This window comes from Scyliorhinus torazame, chromosome 10 (genome assembly GCF_047496885.1).
Source record: "Scyliorhinus torazame isolate Kashiwa2021f chromosome 10, sScyTor2.1, whole genome shotgun sequence".
Taxonomy (NCBI): domain Eukaryota; kingdom Metazoa; phylum Chordata; class Chondrichthyes; order Carcharhiniformes; family Scyliorhinidae; genus Scyliorhinus; species Scyliorhinus torazame.
In genome coordinates, this window is record NC_092716.1 from 28,549,174 (window position 1) to 28,573,290 (window position 24,117).

General features: G+C 50.0%; 1 protein-coding gene across 5 annotated transcripts in view; it reads left to right on the plus strand.

Annotated features, from left to right (window-relative positions):
• Nucleotides 1-24,117, plus strand: part of meak7 (MTOR associated protein, eak-7 homolog) — a 67,579-nt gene that overhangs the window by 36,580 nt on the left and 6,882 nt on the right. For 3 of the 5 annotated variants that reach the window (XM_072517901.1, XM_072517903.1, XM_072517902.1), the window contains 3 exons: nt 4,124-4,268; nt 12,984-13,427; nt 20,888-21,006. In XM_072517901.1, the coding sequence (XP_072374002.1) occupies nt 4,124-4,268; nt 12,984-13,427; nt 20,888-21,006 (708 nt within the window). The remainder of the gene's footprint in view (nt 1-4,123; nt 4,269-12,983; nt 13,428-20,887; nt 21,007-24,117) is intronic. The other 2 variants (XM_072517904.1, XM_072517905.1) reach the window with 2 other exon arrangements.

The following is a 24,117-nucleotide window of genomic DNA, read 5'->3' on the forward strand; positions in this document are numbered from 1 at the left end:
TCCCAGTTCGGGGCATACACGTTCACTAATACCACCGCCTCCCCTTGCAATTTGCCACTCACCATCACGTATCTGCCCCCACTATCCGCCACTATAGTCTTTGCCTCAAACATTACCCGCTTCCCCACTAGTATGGCCACCCCTCTGTTTTTTGCGTCTAGCCCCGAATGAAACACCTGCCCCACCCATCCTTTGCGTAGTCTGACCTGGTCTATCAGCTTCAGATGCGTCTCCTGAAGCATAACCACATCTGCCTTAAGTTTCTTTAGGTGTGCGAGTACCCGTGCCCTCTTAATCGGCCCGTTCAGCCCTCTCACATTCCACGTGATCAACCGGGTTGGGAGGCTCTTTACCCCCCCCCCTGACGACTAGCCATCTCCTTTTTCAATCCAGCTCCTCACCCGGTTCCCACGTAGCCGTATCTCCCCCAAGCGGCGCCCCCCCCGCCCCGACCACCCCCCCCATACCAGCTCCCCCTTCTCCCCAGCAGCCGCAACCCAGTTACCCCCCCCCCCCCCCCGGCTAGATCCCAAACTAGCGTAATTGCACCCCCCATGTTGCTCCCAGAAGTCAGCAAACTCTGGCCGACCTCGGCTTCCCCCCGTGACCTCGGCTCACACTGTTCGAGGCCCCCTCCTTCCTGCTTCCCTGTTCCTGCCGTGATTACCATAGCGCGGGAACAAAGCCCGCGCTTCCCTTTTGGCCCCATCCCCAATGGCCGGCGCCCTCAGCTCCTCATCCCCCCCCCCCCCCCCCCCTCCCCCACAACATGGGGAAGAGAGAAAAGTTACAGGGTCGCAGGATTAACAACTTGGGAAGTCATCTCCTCCCTCTTTTCCCCCCCTTCATCCCACATATTCACCCCCCCACTTTGTCCCAAACGTTCTTTTTCTGGCCCGCTCACTCCAGTTTCTCCTCGACAATAAATGTCCACGCCTCATCTGCCGTTTCGAAGTAATGGTGTTTCCCTTGATGTGTGACCCACAGTCTTGCCGGTTGCAGCATTCCAAATTTAATCTTCCGTTTGTGCAGCACCGCCTTGGCCCGATTAAAGCTTGCCCTCCTTCTCGCCACCTCCGCACTCCAATCTTGATATACGCGGATCACCGCGTTCTCCCACCTACTGCTCCGAGTTTTCTTTGCCCATCTGAGGACCATCTCTCTGTCCTTATATCGGAGAAATCTCACCACTATGGCTCGAGGAATTTCTCCAGCCTTCGGTCTTCGCGCCATAACTCGATAGGCTCCCTCCACCTCCAGCGACCCATCGGGGCCTCCGATCCCATTAACGAGTGCAGCATCGTGCTCACATATGCTCCGACGTCCGCCCCTTCTACACCTTCGGGAAGACCAAGAATCCTTAAATTCTTCCTCCTCGCATTATTCTCCAGCACCTCCAGCCTTTCCACACACCTTTTGTGTTGTGCCTCGTGCATCTCCGTTTTCACCACCAGGCCCTGTATGTCGTCCTCATTCTCAGCAGCCTTTGCCTTCACGACCCGAAGCTCCTGCTCCTGGGTCTTTTGCTCCTCCTTTAGCCCCTCAATCGCTTGTAATATCGGGGCCAACAGCTCCTTCTTCATCTCCTTTTTGAGTTCTTCCACGCAACGCCGCAGGAACTCTTGTTGGTCAGGGCCCCATATTAAACTGCCTCCTTCTGACGCCATCTTGCTTTGTGCCTGCCTTCCTGGCCGCTGCTCTAGAGGATCCACCGCAATCCGGCCACTTTCCTCTCTTTTTTCCATCCGTGTCCAGGGGGGATTCCCTTCTGGATTACCGCACAGTGTTTTTTGCCGTTAAAATTGCCGTTGGGGCTCCTATCAAGAGCCCAAAAGTCCGTTCCACCGGGAGCTGCCGAAACGTGCGACCTAGCTGGTCATCGCCGCACCCGGAAGTGTAATATCTCCGCTTAACTGAACCCCTGGAGTCCAGGTATCATTTTTGTAAACTTGCATTGCACTGCCTCCAAGTTGTGGTGCCCAGAACTGCTCACAGTACTCCAAGTGGGTCTCACCAGCGTTTTGTATAGCTGCAGCGTATCTTCTTCTGTGTCTTTATACTCCAGTCCTCTAGATATAAAGGCTAGCATTCCATTAGCCTTTTTGATTATTTTCTGTGCTCGTCCGTGGGATTTTAAAGACCTATGCACCTGAACCCGCAAGTCTCTTTGGACATCCACTGTCCTTCACCTCTTCCCATTTTAAAACGCACCCTGCTCTATCCTTTTTTGGTCCAATATGGATAACCTTACACTTGGTTACTTCAAATTCAATCTACAACAATTTTGCCCATTCACCTAATCTCAATAGCTCCTTGCAATTTTATGCTGTCATCTAGACTGTCTCCAATGCCACCTAACTTTGTATCCACAGCGAATTTGGATATATGGCTTTTTATGCCATCATCCAAGTCATTAATGAATAATTGAAGCCCCAACACAGATCCTTGGGGTACACCACTAGTCACATCTACCGATTAGAGTTATTACTCATTATCCCCACTCTTTGTTCACTACCTTTGTCACCTCGTCACAAAAAATTAAGTGAGAGTTGTCTGGCATGACCTTCCCTTCACGAATCCATGCTGGCTCTCCCTGATCGACTGAAAACTTTTGAGATGTTCAGTTACCCCATCCCTGATTATAGACTCCCCAATTTCCCCACCACAGATGTTAGGTTAACAAGCCTGTAATTCCCTAGTTTCCCCCTTTCACCCTTCTTAAAAAGTGGAGTGTGTAGCAATCCAGAGGGTCCACTCCTGAATCTACAGAACTTGAGAGATTATAGTTAGGACATCTACAGGGTGCTCCCCTACTTCCTTTAACACCCTCGGATGGAAACCACCAAGTCCTGGGATTTGTCATTCTTTAGTTCCACTAATTTCCTAGTTACTGATGTCTAGTAGTGTTAATTGTATTAGGTCCCTGTCCTCTATCGATTATAATATTTTTGGGATGTTCGGCAAGTTATCCTCCTTTTCAGCTGTAAATACTGAGGCAAAATAATTGTCCAACAAATCTGCCATTTCATCATTAACAATGACAATATCTCCATTTTCAGCTTTAGTGGGCCTACCCACTTTCCATTTATATAGCTTTAAAATGTCTTCTTATTGATTTGCTTGAAAGTTTCCAATCATAATCCCTTTTAGTCGGTCTTATAAACTGCTTTGTGACCCTTTGCTGGTCTTTCTATCTATTCCATTCATTCCCATCTGTGCTGTGTTTTGCACTTTTGTAAACTCTTCCTTTTAATTTTATGCTGTTCCTAACCATGGCTGTTTTTTGTCAGGTGGAGCTTTTTCCTTGCGGGGGGCGGGGTGGGGGGGGGGGGTATATCCTCACTCTGTATTTCATTACTTGATACTTTAAATATTCTCCACTCTTCTTCAGTCATTTGACCCATTAACAGATTGTACCGTGGACAGTCTCTATTTCACCCTGTTAAAGTCAGCCTTACTCCAAGTCTAAAATTCTAACATCTGATTCATGCACTTCACTTTCAAACGCTACATTGAATTTGATCATGTTGTGATCACTATTTGATAGCTGTTCACGCATAGTTGGGCTATTAATTAAATTTGGCTCATTACTCATAACTAAATCTCATATAGCCTGTCCCCTTGTTACATCTAGAACATATGACTCTAGGAAACCACCCTGGACACATTACAGAAATTCATTGCCTTTCTGACAGGTGCTTGGCTGCGCCTCCCAATCTATGCGTAAGTTTAAAATCTCCCATTAATACTACTCTGCCTATGTAACACACTTTCCTAATGTCTCCTCCACAATAGGTGGACAAGACACCATGTTATAGCAGCGCCTTGCTCAGATAGCCACTATTCATCCCAGACCGCAAGTGTTGACTGTTTGATTAGCCGTCAACACAATTGAATCAAGTCATATCCATAGACCCACTATTTGGTCAGGGATTGTTGGATTACAGTCAATTTGGGACGTCTAATCAGTTTTTTCCCCTACTTTTTACTTCCTCCCATCCCCGAGGCCAAGATCAGTTGTAATGCTGCAGCTGTCTCCCAGTGTTTAACAGTGTACTTTGCTATTTCATTCTGAACATTTTGTGCTCTGCTTTATTTGTGTATGTCGTTTACCCCCATGTAGTTCACCGAAGATCTGATTTCGGCAGTGATCCACTTACTGCAAGATGAGAACATGTTGAGAGATTGGTTTATGGATAAAACTGCCGATTCTGTTTATGGCACATTTCGTCTGGCTACCAATCTAATGTCTCAGTTGAAGGCTAACGGTACTAAACTCTCATGTTATACATCAATAACTCTTCTTTAATTTATAGTTGGAATAAAATGTAATTGTCAAGAATTATGAACTCCACTACATGGATGACCAGTCCTGGTGTTTATCCGCTTTAGCTGTTTGGGAAATTAAGGGAATTTTGACAAATATTAGTTGGCCCAAAGTGAAAACTATTTAATCATAAAAATGTGCAAACATTGATTTTTGAGTGTTGTTTTGTTGAAAAATATCAATTTTATCTTTACTGTGTGAATTGTGACAAAGGTAAATCTCATCCTTCACAATCTGTCTGCAGCCTTTGAAATAGTTGTCCACACCATCTTCCCTTCCTCCAACGCCTTTCCTCTCTTGTCCAGCTGGTGGGATTAGAACAAAGAAAAGTACAGCCCAGGGACAGGCCCTTCGGCCCTCCAAGCCTGCACCGGCCATGCTGCCCGTCTAAACTAAAATCTTCGACACTTCCGGGATCCGTATCCCTCTATTCCCATACTATTCATGTATTTGTCAAGATGCCCCTTAAATGTCACTATCGTCCACCTCCTCCGGCAGCGAGTTCCAGGCACCCACTACCCTTTGTGTAAAAAACCTTCCTCGTACATCTCTTCTAAACCTTGCCACTCGACCTAATCCTATGCCCCCTAGTAATTGACCCCTCTACCCTGGGAAAAAGTCACTGACTATCCACTCTGTCTATGCCCCTCATAATTTTGAAGACCTCAGGTCGCCCCTCAACCTCCTTCGTTCCAGTGAGAACAAACCAAGTTTATTCAACCTCTCCTCCTAGCTAATGCCCTCCATACCAGGCAATATCCTGGTAAATCTCTTCTGCACCCTCTCTAAAGCCTCCACATTCTTCTGGTAGTGTGGTGACCAGAATTGAACACTATACTCCAAGTGTGGCCTAACTATGGTTCTATACAGCTGCAACATTGCTTGCCAATTGTTATACTCAATGTCCCGGCCAATGAAGGCAAGCATGCCGTATGCCTTCTTGATTACCTTCTCCACCTGTGTTTCCCCTTTCAGTGACCTGTGGACCTGTACACCTAGATCTCTCTGACTGTCAATACTCTTGAGGGTTCTACCATTCACTGTATATTCCCTCCCTGTATTAGACCTTCCAAAATGCATTACCTCACATTTGTCCGGATTAAACTCCATCTGCCATCTCTCTGCCCAAGTCTCCAAACGATCCAAAGCCTGCTGTATCCTCTGACAGTCCTCATCAATATCCGCAATTCCACCAACCTTTGTGTCGTCCGCAAACTTACTAATCAGACCAGTTACATTTTCCTCCAAATTATTTATATGTACTACGAACAAACAAAGGTCCCCGCACTGAACCCTGTGGAACACCACTAGTCACAGCCCTCCAATCAGAAAAGTACCCTCCCATTGTGTAATGGGCGAGGCGTTTTCAGAACCCCAAAATGTATCATGGAGTTTAACCAACCTCTCCCTTTAATGGATTGTTGCTTTTGAAGCACGCGGCTTTTTCCCTAGGTGTGGGATTACAATTATGGACACGTGGGTTTTTAAACACAAAACAATGTTTATTCCATGAACTCAACTTAACATTGGATCTCTTAACACCCCTTACTTCAAAGATAACTCAGAAAATATTGCAACAGTAAATAATTCCTTAAAATGTTCCTTCAAACTTCCAAGAAACTTAACACCTTTAAACAAAATCACATCAGGTTAAAGGCTTCACTATTATAAGTTTAAATCACCCAAATGATCCAGAGATAGTCTTTCAGGGCAGACATCACAGCAACTCCAGCTCACTGCAAAACACAGACACTCCCAAGCTCTTTTCAAACTGCAAAACAGCCAGGCACTTTTAAACTGCTCTCCGCAAAACCAGCCAGGCACTTTTCAAAACTGAAACTTCAAAATGGCAGAACTGAGCTGAGCTCCACCCACTCTCTGACATCACTGTTTTCTTAAAGGTACATTGCATGCACATCCATTTCTTAAAGGCACTCTTGCATGACAATTGCTACTCTCTGCCTTCTATGAACTCACCAGTTCTGTATCCATCTTGCCAGCTCACCTCAGACTTCATCTTTTGTACTGGTCTGCCATGAGGGAACTTGTTAAAGGCCTACTGAAGTCCATATAGACAACATCCACTGCCCTACCTGCATCAATCATCTTTGTGACCTCCACAAAAAACTCTATCAAGTTAGTGAGACACGACCTCCCCTTCACAAAACCATGCTGCCTCTCGCTAATACGTCCACTTGCTTCCAAATGGGAGTAGATCCTGTCTCGAAGAAATCTCTCCAGTAATTTCCCTACCACTGACGTAAGGCTCACCGGACTGTAATTCCGTGGATTATCCTTGCTACCCTTCTGAAACAAAGGAACAACATTGGCTATTGTCCAGTCCTCCGGGACATCACCTGAAGACAGTGAGGATCCAAAGATTTTTGTCAAGGCCTCAGCAATTTCCTTTCTGGCCTCCTTCAGTATTCTGGGGTAGATCCCATCAAGCCCTGGGGACTTATCTACCTTAATATTTTTCAAGACGCCCAACACCTCATCTTTTTGGATTGCTATCAACTGGTGCAATTCTTATCTGTCTAATTATAACCAGAATACCATTTTGTTTGGGGCTTCCTGCTCCCGCACCATGACCTCTGGTGTTCTATCCTGGGCTTCCTCCTATTCCTGCCTCTCGTAGGGCGCGATCCTCCGGAAAGATTTCTAAGTGTGCTAGCACGCAGGAATTGCTGCGAGTTTCCTGGCGCTCGGCCCAGCGAAGCCGGCAATGCAGTTCAACGCTTCACGGGCTTCTCGCCCGAATGTCGGCTCGCCAGCTGATTCGCAGGGACCGTGCTCACCAGCCCCCCCCCCCGCTACTGAGGTCGAGCAGGACTTAAGTTGCACTAGCTCAGCCAACCCCAGCCAACTCACAACAATGGCGCCCAGGAGACCAGCCCGAACGTTCGGGGAGGCTTCTGGAAGCGGTGGAGGCCAGGAGGGATATCCTGTTGCCCCACCTGGCATGAGGTGGCGGCAACTGTCAGCTCGGGCAACGTGACCAGGAGGACTGGCCTCCAGTGTCAGAAGAAGGTCAACGACCTACGGGCAGCACTCCCAGCCCCCCCCCCCCCCTCAACCCTCCCTTCACACTCCCCCCAAATTGTCAACCATGCATGTGGCTAATGATGCCATCTCTGTGACTCCTCAGGAAAAGCTCTTATACAATTGGTGGGACAGGGCCCAGACTGGTGGTGGGATGCCGGACTTGAGAATCCTCACCTCCTTCGAGGAGCATCCCTGTAGGTGACTGGTGTGGCCGAGGACATCTTGATGCTGAGCCTCTGGAACAGGGTTACCCGGAGCCTAGCCCAATCACTGAGGAGCATTGCCGAGGGCGTCGACACGATAATGCGGACCATGGGGAACCACCAGGGTTGGCAGATCCAGATGTTGCAGGGGCAGCTGCCCCTCCATCCCAAGGTGAACCCCAGGGCCCTATGAGCACCGATCGGGAGGAGGGGGCGCTGAGTGCCAATCCAGGCGCGTCCCATGGGGCAGTGACAGTGGCCACCAGCTCCCCGAGTTCCACCCCTCTGATGAGGCTGCGTCTCGGGGTCAGCACGCAGAACAGGGCGGCACAGCTGACCATGTGCCGTCGACAAGTGAGTGGGGGCCCTCCGGCCTGATGGGCGGCCGGATCCTCAGGGTGTGGGGCAGGGTCCGGCACATGGGCCGCTGCCTCAAGCATCTGCAGATGTTGTTGCTGCCGCCTTCTCCAGCGTCTGGCCACATCGCGTAGCACCAGCACCACTAGGGCAACTTCTGCGTCCAACATCCCTGCCACAGCGTTCAATATTTGTAAGGCATTGGGAGAGGGTGTTGGATTGACATGCAGCAGTGATTTGGATGCTAGGCAATGACTCCCGCATGCTGACTGGTCCGCTCACGCATGGTAATACACTGCCCACCCCTGCAGCCCACCTCTGTGGAGAATACCCCCACCCTAAGCCAAGAGTCTCCCATCCTCCACCTAGCACAATGCCCCCGGGCTCTTTGCCTGTGAGCAAAGATGGCTACTCACCACCTCGGCTCCCCACAGAAGCCCTTCCGTCAGGTTCACGTTTTTAAAAAGGAATACTAATCGACGTCAGCGTGACCACTTGCTGGAGAGGCCGCTGAACCACGGGAGGCTGTTGGATGAAGAGTGGCTCTCGTTAATTGTATGGAAGTGGGGCTTAAGTGGTGATAATTGGTTTCTTGGCACGCTACAGCGATTTCGCCTGGGGGAGCAGGCCGGTTGCATCGCAAACTTTTTGGCGGCCTGGCGCGGTTCCCGATTTTCGCCTCTCCCGCTATTCAGCGGCCTCGTTTCGCATGAGCGCAATCGCTTGAGCGCGAGTGTAACGAGGCCGGAACATCGTGCCCACAGTGGTTGGAGAGCCAGTGACAGCTCTATGTGAGCACGATACAGCTAAAGGAAGCCATTTGGCCCATTACACCTGTGCTGGTTCTTGTAGATCTGCTCACAGGCCCAATTCCCCCCCCCCCCCCACTCCTTCCCCATAGACCTGTAGAGTTTTCATTCAAGTATTTATTCGATTACCTTTTTGAAAGTTCTTACCAAATCTGTTTCCAGCACCTTTCATGCAGAGCATTCAGATGACCACACTTTACTATGTTAAAAAGAAAAATGTTTCCTCTTGTCATGTTGAGTCTTTTCTTGCCATTGTTATGGGCCAGGGGTTTGGAAAACACCAAAGTATATTGTGGAGTGCATCTGATCTATAATGTTTGTTGATTTTGGTTACAGTGAGCAAAAGAATCTGCATTTCAGGTGTTTTTCAACAGAGTTGTTTGCCGCTTTTAATCAAATAAGAAGTCTTACAACACCAGGTTAAAGTCCAACAGGTTTGTTTCAAATCACTAGCTTTCGGAGCACTGCTCCTTTCTCAAGTGATTCCTCAGTGCTCCGAAAGCTAGTGATTAGAAACAAACCTGTTGGACTTTAACCTGGTGTTGTAGGACTTCTTACTGTGCCCACCCCAGTCCAACGCTGGCATCGCCACATCATGGCTACCATCTTTTAATCAGAAATAAGCTTTATTCTACGAATTTAGTTAACATTTTTTATAAACATACACAGTGAGAATTTTTTATCAACTACAAACATAAAGACCCCACACAGCTACAGTAATCTATGTATAACCCTTAAAAAAATTCCCCTTACCTGTTCCAATTCAATAACAAAATCCAAGTAAAACCAGAAAACACTATTCAAAGGCGTTGCCCAGCACACGGCCCTCTTACTGGTATAAGACTTGTTCGTGATACTCTGTTCCCCTTTTCAAACAGCAGATTTGAATTCCTTCCAGAAAGCAATTATCTCTTTTAAGTAACCAAGTAGTCTAGAAACAGCTTTTAAAATGAAGATAGAGAAACCACTTCTTTCAACCAGTGCAGTTCGAAACCAGTCCAAACTCAAAGCAAAACTCAGAGCCACAGTCCAGCTCCACCCACACAATGACATTACTGAAGCCATGTGATAAGACAAAAATATTTCTTAAAGGGACACTCCAAGACACCATTCATTGTATGTATCCTTTGGTTCGCAACAATTTTGCTGCTGAAAACAGTTGCTAATTATTTACTCTGTCGGAGTTTGGAGGTCAATCATTTCTGTTCCAGGACACCATGGCAGGAGTTTCTCAGGGTAGTGTCCTACGAGGCCCAGCTGCTTCGCCAATGATCTTCCTTTCATCAAGAAGGTCAAGAGTGGGAATGTTCACTGATATCACATAAGTGCACAATATTCAGCACCATTAATTACTTTTCAGGTATTGTAGTAGTCAGTGTCCAAGTGCAGCAAGACATGGACAATATACAGGTTTGGGCTGACAAGTGGTAAGTAACATTCATGCCACACAAGTTTCAGGCAATGACCATCTCCTACAAGAGAGAATCTAACCATTGCCCCTTGACATTCAATGGCATTGACATCGCTGAATCCCTGTTACCAACATCCTGGAGGTTGCCATTGACCATAGTGGTTGAATAAGTTGGGACTCTACTTATTGGAACTTCGAAGAATGAGAGGTGACCTCATTGAAACATGTAGGGCACGATTCTCCCCCAAAATTTTGCCGTTAATTTGTGGCGGTCTTTGCAGGGAGTTTCCCGCTGCCTCTCCGGTGAGTTCCCCACTGCTATTCTATGACACGTAGTAATTTTTTGGGCCCTGGGGAGTTTTTCACTGGTTTAGCCCACACAATTTTCTTTAGCACTGGGGAGTTGAACTCTAAGATGGCTGCCATTTTAAAAGGGTGCCCTGCCCTTGTGGGTCCCCCATACCCCCCACTCATAGGCAATGTCACCCCCCACACATATGGTACACTACCACACCCCCTCCCCCAAGTAAGGACGCCCTGCTATGGAGTCCTGGGGGGTCCCCCTCATCCGGCCTCCCAAGCCCCCTTACAGCACCCCCTCCCTTCCAGGACACCCACCCATCAGCCCCAACCTCCCGGAGGCCCCTACTTACCTGTCCTGCACTCTCCCACCCTTCAAACCCTCCCTCCACCCTAATTTCATGGCCATGGCCCCCTTCGGCCCCTGACCCTTGGCAGTGCCACCATGGCACTCGGACACCCTTGCACTGCCACTCGGGCAGTGCTCCTGCCAGCTTGGCGGTATCACCCAGGCACCTTGGCAGTGCCAGGGTGGCAGTGCCAAGGTGTCAGCTGGGCAGTGCCAAGGTGCCAGCTGGGCAGTGCCAAGGTCCCCACATTTCAGGGCGAGGGCCAGGGAGCCACCCTACACTAACCCTGACCACCCAGGAGTCTCCGATGGTCCGGGAGACCCCATGGATCTCGTTCTGCCAGGTCCATGTTTGTGTGGACCAGCACTAATCGATGCCCAGCTGCAGCCTCCCTAGGGAGGCCGAAGAATTGAGGGAGGCCAGTGGATCCCGGGCAGGTAGGTCGTAAGTCTACGACCTATTTCCGCGAGCGTCATTGGTCCTGCCCAATTTGGGCGGAGTTCCGACTCCGGTGTCTCGCGGGACTCCGATGAATACCCCGAAGCGCAGAGCCTCTCGTGAGGTCCACTGGAGGCCTTCCCCGGGATTCTCCAGCCGTGTTGTGCTCTCGCTTGAGCGTAATGCGGCAAGAGAATCGTGCCAAAAGGCTTCTTAAGATGTTTGAAAGAGTAAATGTTGAGAGGATGTGGGGGCAGAACCTTTGTGTATATTTAAGGCTGAAATAGATAGATTCTTGATCAGTAAGGGAATCAAGGGTTATGGGAAAAGCAGGAAAGTGGACATGAGGAACGTCCGATCAGCCATGGTCCTGTTGAATGATGGAGCAGGCTCGAGGGGCCGAACGGCATACACCTGTACCTACTTCTTATGGTCTTGTAGAATCTGAACTGGACTAGCCATATAAATATTGTGGCTACATGAGCAGGTCAGAGGCTAGGAATCCTGTGGCGAATAACTCACCTCCTGACTCCCCAAAGCCAGTCCACCATCTACAAGGCACAAGTCAGGAGTGTCATGGAATGCTCTCCACTTGGTTGGTTGAGTGCTGCTCCAACAACACTCAAGAAACTCAACACCATCCTTGATTGGTATTCCTTCAACGTACATTCGCTCCCTCATACACTGACGCACAGCAGCAGCAGTGTGTATCATCTACAGGGTCTACTGAAGGAACTCACCAAGGCTCCTTAGGCAGCACCTTCCAGACCCATGACCATTACCATCTAGAAGAACAAGAGCAGCAGATACCTGGGAACCCCACCACCTGGAGGTTCCCCTTTAAGCCACTCACCACCCTGACTTGGAAATATATTGCCGTTCTTTCACTGTGTCTGGATCAAAATCCTGGAATACCTTCCTTAATAGCACAGTGATTGTACCTACACATCAGGGACTGCAGCGGTTCAAGAAGGCAGCTCACCACCACCTCGAGGGCAATTAGGGATTGCCAATAAATGCTGTCCTAGCCAGTGATGCCCACATCCCATAAATCTTTCTTTTTTTAAGCGAACCATCTCCAGCCCGCCCACTATATGTGAATAATCAATTAAGCTTGTTAGCAAGCCAGTTGACCCCAATATCACACTGCCCATGCCGTAACAGGATTGGTGTAGGCAAGCAGGAGCGATTAGCCTGTTCTTGCACAAGAGTTTTTAACAGGGCAGGAAGGAAAGGGGATACAATCTTTGGGGGGGGGGGGGTAGTGGCCTTTAAACACAGGGCAAGTCACCCCTCTCAAAGATACATCCCCTTCCTCCCCGCGTGCACCAAAAAGCCCACACCTCCTCGCCAATACCCCGACTTGCCTGCGTTCAGGATGCACTGGGGCCTTCATCCAGGGCCTGATTACCATCCTGATAGTGCTCACAATTTGAGCTCGGACACTGAGCGAGAGCTGCCGGCTAACTGGATTGACTGGCAGCTCCCAGGAGCAGGACTTCCTCCCAATGAAGGGCGGAAATACCAATTTCCCTTGTTATTGTCGCCTGCAGCATATTATTGATGCAGTGATGGGCGTATTTGCTTTGTCAATTGGTTTCCGACCATAGTTGAGGTGGGGGGCGGGGGGCCGGGGGGTGCGAGCCGTATGACATAATTCCAACCTTTTTTTTCTCAATGTCGAGTAGATATAACCTGCGTCGTGAACCTGATTTAGTAATTGATTATTTTTCTTTTGGACAGATGGACAAGATCTGACTGCAGGTGATGTTCTGACTACGAACTATGGACAGCATGAACTAAAGAACTGGGTGTATCGAGTCTCCCATATTCCTGCTTTCCTCCATTTATTTGTTGCCCTGGGCCTTCATATTACAAATTCCGAGTCCCATGGCGAACTGTTCAGCACAAAACATCTGCTGCCACAGTGCAGGGGTATAAAATACACTGGCGTGTTTACTATTTTTGATATCCCGTCAGTCTTCTTTCTCAATACCTACCTGCCTTCCGAGCATCAAAACCAATGGCAAATGCTGTATTCCTCTCAGTTCCATGGGGAAAGTTTCACTCGCTTTTGTAGTCTGATTCTTCGCAAAGGACCATCATTATTGGTTATAAAGGATTCAGATGGATACGTCTTTGGCGGTTATGCCTCCCACAGTTGGGATGCAAGGCCGCAGTTCCAAGGTAAAATAGCATTGATGATGCAACGTTTATCCGAAAGCAGTTTTGTTCTTGTGCTGGAGGAGGATAATATAGGTACAGAATTCGGGGAGAGGGACTGAGAGGTTCGTGAACAGTTTGACATGGGGAGTGAGGAGGTATTGCAGGTTTTGGCGGGCTTAAAATGGACAAATCCCCAGGTCTGGATGATTGTATCGCAGGCTGCTGTGGGCGGTGAGGGAGGAGATTGCAGGGGCTCTGATCCAAATTTTTAATTCCTCTCTAGCCACTGGGGAGGTGCCAGAGGATTGGAAGACAGCTGATGGGGTTCCGCCTTTTCAAGAAGGCTGGTAAGGATGAGCCAGGGAATTACAGACCAGTGGGTCTCGCATCAGTGGTAGGGAAACTATTGGGGAAAATTCTGAAGGAGAGGATTAATGTCCACTTGGAGAGGCAAGGTTTGGTCTGGAATAGTCGGCATGGCTTTGTCAGAGGGAGGTCATGCCTAACAAATTTGAGTGAATGTTTTGAGTGAGGTGATCGGATGTGTAGATGACGGTAGTGCAGTTGATGTAGTTTATATGAATTTCAGTAAAGCCTTTGACAAGGTCCCACATGGGAGGTAAAATCACGTGAGATCCAGGGTAACTTGGCAAGTTGGATCCAAAACTGGCTTAGTGGTAGGAGACAGAGGGCGGTGACTGGAGGCCGGTGTCCAGTGCCGTACCACAGGGATCAGTGCTCGGTCCCTCATTGGTCATGATGTATGTAAACAATGCAGATGAGAATGTGGGGGAACTGAGAAGTAAGTTTGCGGATGACACGAAGATTGGTCCCGTGGTTAATAGTGATGATATGGAGATGCCGGCGTTGGACTGGGGTGGGCACAGTAAGAGGTCTTATAACACCAGAGGGACTCACCTGATGACGGAGCTGTGCTCCGCAGGTTGCAGAAAGATATAGATGGGTTGGTCAGTTGAGCAGATCAGTGGCCGTTGGAATTTAACCCTGAAAAGTGGGAGGTGATGCACTTTGGAAGAAGTAACAAGACAAGGGAATATTCAATGAATGGCAGGATACTGGGAAGCTCAGAGGGATCTTGGGGTGCTTGTCTGCAGATCCCTGAAAGCGGCCGTACAGGTTAATAGGGTAGTTAAGGAGGCATACGGGACACTTGCCTTTATTAGTTGTGGCATCGATTGCAGGGAGGTTATGTTGGAGCTGTACAAAAGTAGTTGGACCACAGCTGGTGTACTGCGTGCAGATATGGTCGACTCTCTATAGGAAGAATGTGATTGCACTGGAGAGGGTGCAGAGGAGCTTCCCCAGGCTGTTGTCAGGGATGGAGCAATTGAGCTATGACGAGAGGCCGGATAGGCTCGGGTTATTTTCTTTAGAGCAGAGAAGGCTGAGAGGGGACCTGATTGAGGTATCGTAGATGCTAAATATTTTTATGAAAGAGAATTTAATTTTGAACAAACTGTTACAATATCAGTATGAAAAAGATATATGACAGAGTGCTATATTAGAAAGGGGGAAAAAAAAGAAAACCGCACGGAGATCGAAGGAAGATCCACGCACCTCTGTGGGGCAGATAGTTAGTTGTGTCCCCTTGAGGTAGAGCCTATGTACAGGTGTGGGGGACCCCTGTTTGCAAGCCCCTGATGATCGGCTGCCACCGCTGTGTAATTTTACCCCCCATCCTCGTCTCTTGGTACTGAAACGTACTGGGGTGGGGGGGCTTGTTTGACGTTGTTCGGCGCGGTTTGGTCCCACCAGTTGCTTCCATGTGAGCTCTCGCCCTCCATTCCTTCCAATTTCCCCCTTCCTACTTGCCATGTGTTTCTTTTGGTGCTTCCGCCCCCCCCCCCCCCCCGCCCCAACCCTCTCCCCTCCCTTCCACTCTTTCCTCCGTTGTCTGTTTTGTTTCTCCCACCTCCAATCCCCCCCCCCCCCCTTTGCTTATTGGCTGCTGGTCACGAGCAGGTCTTGGAACAGGCTGGTGAACAGACTCCCTGCGTTGTGGAAGCTTTCCTCTGATCCCCGGATGGTGTGTTTTATTTCTCCCAGTTGAGAAACTGCCAGATCGGGTAGCCAGTCTGCAGCCTTGGGTGGCGTAGCCGATCGCCAGCCAAGCAGGAGTCTTTGGTGGGCGAGCAAGGAGGCAAAGGCTAGGGTGCCTGTCCCTCTACCAGGGGTATGGACAGGGTGGCTAGAAAGCAGCTGCTCCCTTTAGTTGAAGGGTCAATCACGAGGGGCCATTATTTCAAAGTGAGGGATGTGAGGTTTAGAGGGGATTTGAGGAACGCTTTTTTCATCTCGAGGGTGGTGGGAGCCTGGAATGCATTGCCTGGGAGGGGAGTAGAGGCGGGGAACCTCACAGCTGTCAAAAAGTACGTGGATGAGCTATTGAATTGTCATAACATTTAAGGCTATGAGCCAAGTGCTAGGAAGTGGGATTAGTGTCGGCTCAGTGTAGTTTTGCCAGTGCAGATGGGCCGAATGGCCTCTTCTGTAATTTATGACGCTATGGAGTTTCTAGTCTCTGACCAGTTGCTCCAGTAGAAAGATATACTGAAACTGCCCATTAGACCTTGAAGACTCTTAAAAATGTATATAGAAAATGTATATAGAAAAACATAGAATGGATCCAGAACAGAAGTATGCTGCTCAGACTGTTGAAGCTGTGTTAGCTCTTTGTAAGAGCAAGTTAGTTAGTCCCACCACCCCATCCCGTGGGAACATAGGAAATAGGAACAAGAGAAGACCATGTGACCCCATGGGCCATGGCTGATCAACTTTCCCGCTCACTCCCTCTACCCCTTCATTGCCTGGGAAACCAAAATCTGTCTATATGCCTTAAATATCATAGAATCATAGAATTTACAATGCAGAAGGAGGCCATTTGGTCCATCGGGTTTGCACCGGCCCTTGGAGAGAGCACCCTACTTAAGCCCACACCTCCACCGTAACCCAGTCACCCCACCCAATCTTTCTTTGGACATTGAAGGCAAATTTAGCATGACCAATCCACCTAATCTGCACATCTTTGGACTGTGGGAGGAAACCAGAGCTTCCGGAGAAAACCCATGCAGACACGGGGAGACCATGCACACTCCACGCAAACACGGGGAGAACATGCATACTTCGCACAGACAGTGACCCATGCCGGGAATCGATCCTGCGACCCAGGAGCTGTGAAGCAACTGTGTTAACCACTGGGGTGTGCTACTGTGGCATTTTCACCTTCATCCTGATAGGTTGTGGGTAATCCAAAGGTTCACGGCTCCTTGAAGTAATTTCTCCTCATCTCATTCCTAATCCTGAAGTGATCTAGATTCCCAAACCAGGGAAAGAGCCTCAGTGTCGACCCTGTCGAGCCCCGACACAACCGTGTATGTTTGAATGAAATTCCCTCTCATTCTTCTAAATGCCAGAGATTATGGACCCAATTTGCTGAGGTTCGCATCACCGATCTTATTGTGAATGCTTTGTGCATTCAAATAAAGAGCCTTTCATTTTATATTTATTAATTCAGTTATTTGCCTTATCTGATGATCCACTATCACCGCTGAACTCTCTGTTCCTACCTTTTGCACTCTGCTGGTCTTCACCCAAATTGCTACACTGTTCTATTGTCTCTATTTTTCTCTTTAAATTTCTGAGTCTCCCATTACTTATGTGGTTGGTTCCTACTTTGGGGGCCGTGATAACTGAATCTTTCCTTTTCGTCTCTCAGCGTGATGTTTCCTTTAAACCTGTATCAGGCAGGCAATGCACCCTTTTGAACTCCTGGGCTTGCATTTACCAGGTGTTCCCACCAACAGCGACCCCCCCCCCCCCTCCCCGGTGGCAAAGGGTGCGGACAATGGGGAAACCCATTGGCAAAGGTGGGACTAGACCCCGCTAGCAGCGAATGGCGGGCTGCCTCCTCTGCCGCAAAAGACGCTGCAGGAGGTAGGAAAATCCCGTCGCTCGTCGTGGTTGTTGAGAACTGGCTTGTCCCCCTTACCGTACTGTCTCCTTAGATCTGCAATTTGTTTTCTCTAGAGGTTCTCTATTTTTAATAGAAATTTAGAGTACCCAATTCATTTTTTTCCAATTAAGGGGCAACTTAGCGTGGCCAATCCACCTACCCTGCACATCTTTGGGTTGTGGGGGTGAAACCCGCACAAACATGGGGAGAATGTGCAAACTCCACACGGACAGTGACCCAGAGCCGGGATCGAACCTGGGACCTTGGCGCCGCGAGACAGGGGTTCCCGTTTTAAAAGTCAATTTTGAATCTGCATCCACCATCCTTTCAGGCAGTGGTTCCAGATCGTAACCATGGCGATTTTTATTACTCTTTACAGAAAAGTTAACAGATTAAAGATATTTTATTATTCATGTGGTTTTACTCCTTGAGGGCTTCATATTTTCATGAATTATTTTATTTTGCTTCTCTCTTATCTCATTAACTGAATACACCCAGGCTTCTGGCAATGCAAATACAGAGCAGGAGATTATATAATAAATTGGCCTCCATTTCCCAATTGAGAAAAGCACTTGGCCAGCGGCAAAAATTCACACTTGTGAGCCCTTTATTTGCCGGTGATTAATACACTCATGACTCGGGCAGCACGGTGGCGCAGTGGTTAGCATTGCTGCCTCACGGCGCCGAGGTCCCAGGTTCGATCCCGGCCCTGGGTCACTCTGGAGTTTGCACATTCTCCCCGTGTTTGTGTGGATTTTGCCCCACAACCCAAAGATGTGCAGCGTAGGTGGAATGGCCACGCTAAATTGCCCCTTAATTGGAAAAAATGAATTGGGTACTCTAAATTTATTTTATTTTTAAAAAATACACTTATGACTCCCGCAGCCACATTAGCAATAATCAGCGAAATACAGGAGCGTTGCCCATCACCAGCCATTCAATTCTACCAGCCTACTCACTTCAGTTCTGATCCTTTGACTTGCCACATCACCTTACTTGAAGTTTTCTGTACACCCACCCCATTGGGGTTGTCTTTCTACAGCTTGGGCAGATTTGAATTTCAAATTCCCTGATTGCTGGAATCTGTGCCGCTTGGGTGGTTCCGTCGAGAATGGGAAATGTAAAACCGGTTGGAAATGTAATCCGATGCAAGGGACCATTGATCCGCTGGTCGGCAAATTCTGGTCACAAGCCCAGCTGGAGGCCAGCAAAAATAATAATCTCTGTGACGTGACTGCTTGCCTTTGCTTTCAATTCCCTTGCATTGAGACTGCGTGTATTTCTTTTCTTTCCTGATGCAAATCCTTTTTTGAATGTCATAAATAATCCCTCCCTAAAATCGGTTTTATTATCTGAATCAATAATTTCAATTTTGATTGTTAGCTTTTCACAGTTGCCTTTCACCTGTTAGCGGTTCAATCTCCTCACTGGTTTGAGCACATCGTTAGTTGGCACTTCAGCCAGGACCTAATACTGTCCGAGTTGCTGCCTCGCTTCCTAATCAGATAATATTTGAAGAGCGAGCCGTTCTTCTGGTGTTGGTGTTGTGCCTTTTCTCAAGGATAAAGACTGATTACCCAATCATTCATTCCTTAGCTGTTTTGGAATCGACCTATCTACAATTTGTTGCCATGTTTGTTTCCCAACATGGCGACAATGACGACACGGCGACAATGACTGTGGGGGCGATTTTGAGCCCATGTTAGCTGTCAGTGAGAATGGCGGCACAAGCAGAAGATTTGGCTGGAATTGAAAAACTGGATTCTCTCCGGCAAGTTTCCAATTTTTGAGGCCCCTCACTGGCAGCGTAATGATAAATCCCATTGCAGTGCTACCCTCCTCGGTGTGCGGGTCTGGTGGTGTGTCGCTCACAGACGGGGAGGTGTCAGATGGGCTGGACACCCCTAGGGTCTCCTGGGTGCAAGGCCCCAGCCTGTGTTCCTTCTGATCCTCTTCCCAGGGGCCACTGGGCTCCTTCATGGGACAAAGGGGCAGCTGGAATGAGATCCAGAAGCCCTACCGTCTTCTGGTGTTGGCACTCCCACTAGTGCCTGAACCATGCAGTTGAAACCTTGCACCATGGAGCTCATGCCCTCAGCCATGGAAGTCATAAACTGAACCATGGAGCAGACATACCCCCCGCCATGTAGTGCCCGTCCTGTACATTGGCCTCATTGCATTGGAGTGACGGCACCATCTCTTTGGATAGAAGGCGATGGGACTCCTCCTTGAGGTCATCCCTTCCTGCTGCTCCTAACTCTATTTTTGCAGTTCCAACAGCTCTGGGATGATCAAATCCAGGGGCACGTCATTGGCCAGGGGCTCTGACGGGTTCAGGGCTCCAGCACCCCTCCCAGTTTTGGATCCATAAGATGTTCCTTCCTTTGCCTACTGTTTCCCTTCAGCTGTGAGGTGCTCACCAGTGAGTGACCCAGAAGCCTGCCCACTAGCGTAGGTGTGTACCAAGGTGTGAGTACCTGCGCTGGTGGAGGGTGCGGGAGAGAGCTCTAACGACTTCTCATCGCTGGTCTCCGAGATGACTCCAAGGTTGCACCATGGCTGGATGTGTTGAGGGTTCTGACTTTTTTGTCTGGTGCCCCCACCTCACCCTCTGCACAGGTGCGGTCCTGCTTGCCTGTCAGCTCAAAGACTCCTTCTTCAAAGGGCGTTAGGCATCTCTGCTCGGACATGGCTCCAGAAGGCTGTGCCTGCTCACGCTGATTGTGTTTGTCCTGCAATGAGACAGATGGGGAGAGTGTAAGCGGGAGTCCTGCCAGGTGAGATGGTGATGAAGTCTGGGATGCCCGGGATGTGATTGGGAGTGAGCACGTGAGGAGAAGATTATCGACTGGGGGCGGTGGGGGAAGGGGAGGACCATGAGAGGCTGGGGTGGGGTGCGCCATGACGAGAGTTGGGAATCCATGAGGTGGCTGGGAGAGAGATCTTGTGGAATGAGCTGGCACTCACCATTGTGGCCACTGCCTCCCAGATGGGGGGTCATGACCTTGCTTCATGGGACGTCTGCGGGAACACGGGTGTTGGATGTCACGCCTAAGCGCTACACCATCCAGGGGTTGGTGAGGGCTCTCTCCAAAAATCTTGACGCTGTCTTTCTGGCAGCCATCCCCTGACTGGACTTGGAACACGTGGTAGGGAGGCTTTTAAAAGAAACGGCCCACTGATTACAGAGGTAAAATTTTCCCGAATCAAAGGCAAGCTGTCACGAGCGTGCCGTGAATCACGTAGGGGGGGGGGGGGGGGGGGAGAAACATTTTGTTATTGAGGCTCAATGTTTGTTGAGTTTTCCCACCGTCGGCAAGACTCTTACCGGTTTTCTCACCAGAACCAACACTTTGAAAAAATATGGCATGATTGCACTCTATATTTCAAAAACAATCCACCTAATAAATACTCACCTAAGAATGCGGTGTGTTGTAGGAATGGAAGGTTTTATCTTTTCTAAGCAACAGAAAATAACATTTTTGTTGTACTCTAATATTTTTTCCAGGAGATAGCAAATGTTTTTTGTTTACTCTTCAACCAAAACTTGGGATCTACAATTGTACAGGTTACAATGACCACTATATGTATCTAAATCACGGCCAACAGACTATGCCAAATGGACTTGTGAGTATGGAACCATTCTAACTTCACTGTGGAACTGATGAAGTGATAAGTGATGTGTGAGCGTAGAGCTTTGTGTAATTTGAGTTCCATATATTGTTGAAGTCTGTTCTCCGTTACAACTTGACGTGTGATCACGAGCATGTAAACTCCTCGGGTGCGATTTACCAGCCGTGTTGCGCCCGGCGCGGATCTATGTGCACAGGTTGGATCGCGGCAGTGGCTGAAATCGATATTCACGCCGGGCGCCAATCGTTTTGCGGTCGAACCGGCCCGCCATGGATCCTGCCCAGTTACCACCCATTGAGGGCAATCGCCACCTCATTAACGAGATTGCCACCCTATCGCCTCCCGGGATCTAACGGGCTCCCCAGCGGGAGGTCACGCGGGCGTCCTTTAGCGCACCTATTTAAAAACGGCAAGCTAGCGCGGCAGCTGCTGAAGGGGTTGGAGGAGGTGAGCAGCCATTTTCGAAATCGGGAATGCAGCCGGAGCTGCTGCCCCAGTGCTCGGGTGGGTGGACCGCCCCCTACCCCCTGCATAATACCGCACCTCACACCCACCAGCACAACCACCCATGCCCAACAACAGTGCCCACACATTTCAACTGCCACCGACCCGCTTACGATGCCCTCTCTTTCTCCCCGCAGGAGAACTTAGCACATAATAGGCGGGATAGGGCCCAGATGGGCGGCGGGGTGCGGGCATCAGAATCCTCGCCCCTTATGAGGGATTGGCCCTGGAGATGGCGGGGCTGGTAGAGGACAGAGCAGTCACCAACATCGAGCTTGACCTGCACGACAGACGTGAGGATCCACCGGCCGTCGCAACTGAGTTTTACATGCCAGTCAAAATGACCCCTCTCACTGATCACATGTCCATTCTCCGCAGGATCTCCCTCTGATGGTGCGAGGCCATCCGGGGAGCCTCCACTTTGCCTTCCAGGAGAACTCCAACGTGCCACCATTGAGGCGTCACAGCTGTCATCCTCACCTTCCACCAGCGCAGAGCCACACGCCTTATCCCAGTGCTGATGCAGACGGTAGGTGATGTCAGTGACACTCCAGTGGGCCCATAGCCGATTGGAGGAGCCTCAAAGGCTACGGAAGCATGAGATGGCTCCGGCAATGCATGACACGGAAGCCAACACTGCTGGAGTGATGACCGCAGTGGAAAGCCTGGAGCACCACGTCAGCACCATGAGTGGTTGTGGCCATGGCTGAGTGCCCAATGGCATGTAGCAGTTGCAGATTATTGTGGACCTCGCCGAGATGCTGCGGTCCATGTCCCAGTCTCGGGTGGGCATTGCCGAAGGTGCTCCAAAGGGACAGTTTCCCAGACGCAGGTGGACATTGGCGAGATACGGCAGAGCATGGACCGGTCACAGAGGGACATCGCCGAGGGCATCGACGCCATGGTGCAAACAATGGGTAGCTGCCAGGGCTGGCAGAGTCAAATGACGCAGGGGCCTCTGGAGCTCATTCCAGCCGCTTCTCCATCCCATGGTGACCTACTTGGCTCTATGGGCACCAACTGGGAGGAAGAAGGACCAGAGGTCGACCCAGGACATCCCTAAGGAAGATGACGGTCTCCAGCTTACCCGAGTCCCACCCCCTCCTGACAACGGCACGTCTCGGGGACAGAGGGCGGGACATGGTGGCACGGCGAGGTATGTGCCATCGGCAAGGTGGCTGGGCCACGCACGCCCCAGGGCCCCCAGAGAACGCCCGCCAGAGATATCAAAGGCCACAGGCAGGGGGCTGCCTCCCCCTCTGATGTGCATCCTGGGGGCACACCTAGAGCAGCGGCATAGCACAGAGGGCTAAGCAGTTTGTGGATGACTGTAGGGTACTGGAGGTGGGAGAGGGGGCGTTTCTATGGACATTTAGGGTCCTGATTGTTCACCATTAAAACAAGTTACACCCGAGGCATGCTAAGCCTCTGTCATGTTATTCTGCACTCCAAGCCAGCTTCAGCCTGCCCGGGCATAGGGGTCCTAGATCTGGCCCCCACCCTGAGGCATACTACATGCATGTGATGGGTGTGAGCGTGCTGTCAGTAGGCAAACAGGAGTCGGACTATGGCATTGATAGAGGCGCACCAGAGCTCTGCTCAAATCATCACCCTCCCGTCTTGTACATTGAGCAGCTGAGAGTGCTGACATCGACCCATCACCCTGGAGTGATGTTACATGGAACCTGGGAGCGATGTGGGTGGGGGGTGATGGTGGGGTGGGAATGGTTGAAGGAGGAGAGAGGCGGATCGGGGTGGAGGGAACAGATGAAGCCACATCCTATGAGGAGCGGGCGAGGATGAAGGCCTCCCTGGTCGGCCGGGCATGCAGGACCCTTGCCGCTGCGTGCCCTCCATCCTCTGGCTGCTTCCATGGGTCCTCCCCGAGCTTGCCCTCCAGCCTCTCCTGGTTCAGCAGCTCCTCTCCCTCCTCCTCCGAATCAGGCAGCATGTTCCTCCACCTCCAGCACATTGGCCCGCTGCTGTGCCAGGTTGTGGAGGACACCGCAGGCCACCACAGGGCAGGGCACCACCAGAGCGACCGAGGTATCCGAGCCGCATTTTCAGCAGTCCATGCACCATTCAGTCCGGGTGCCCACAGGGGCTTCATTATATCAGCTCTCCACATCGATCCCCCGCCTCTGTCCTGACTTCATTAGCGGGGACCTCAGCCCGGTACCCCTTATCCCCCAAGAGCCAACCGGTCACCCTGGGGTGTCCCTTGAAGACATCGGGGATCTCCGACTGCCCCAGGATGTAGCTGTTGTGCACACTCCCGGGAAGTGTGCACACACGTGCATGATCTTAAGATGGTGGTCGCATACAAGTTGAGCATTCAGGGAGTGGAACTCCTTCCTGGCACTCTCTGACCACCTGGTGTGTGCAAGATGACAGGCCTGCCAACCATTACCCCCTGAACCTGGGGCACTCCTGTTGCCTTTGCATCTTGATGGGCTTGGTCCAGGTCAAAGTTTATATAGTCAGCTGTCCGGATAGAAAAGGCATCCGTGACGTCACGGATGCACTTGTGGGCTGTAGGTTGGGATGTGCCACATAAGTCACCGCTCAACCTCTGGAATGAACCCGAGGCGTAAAGGTTCA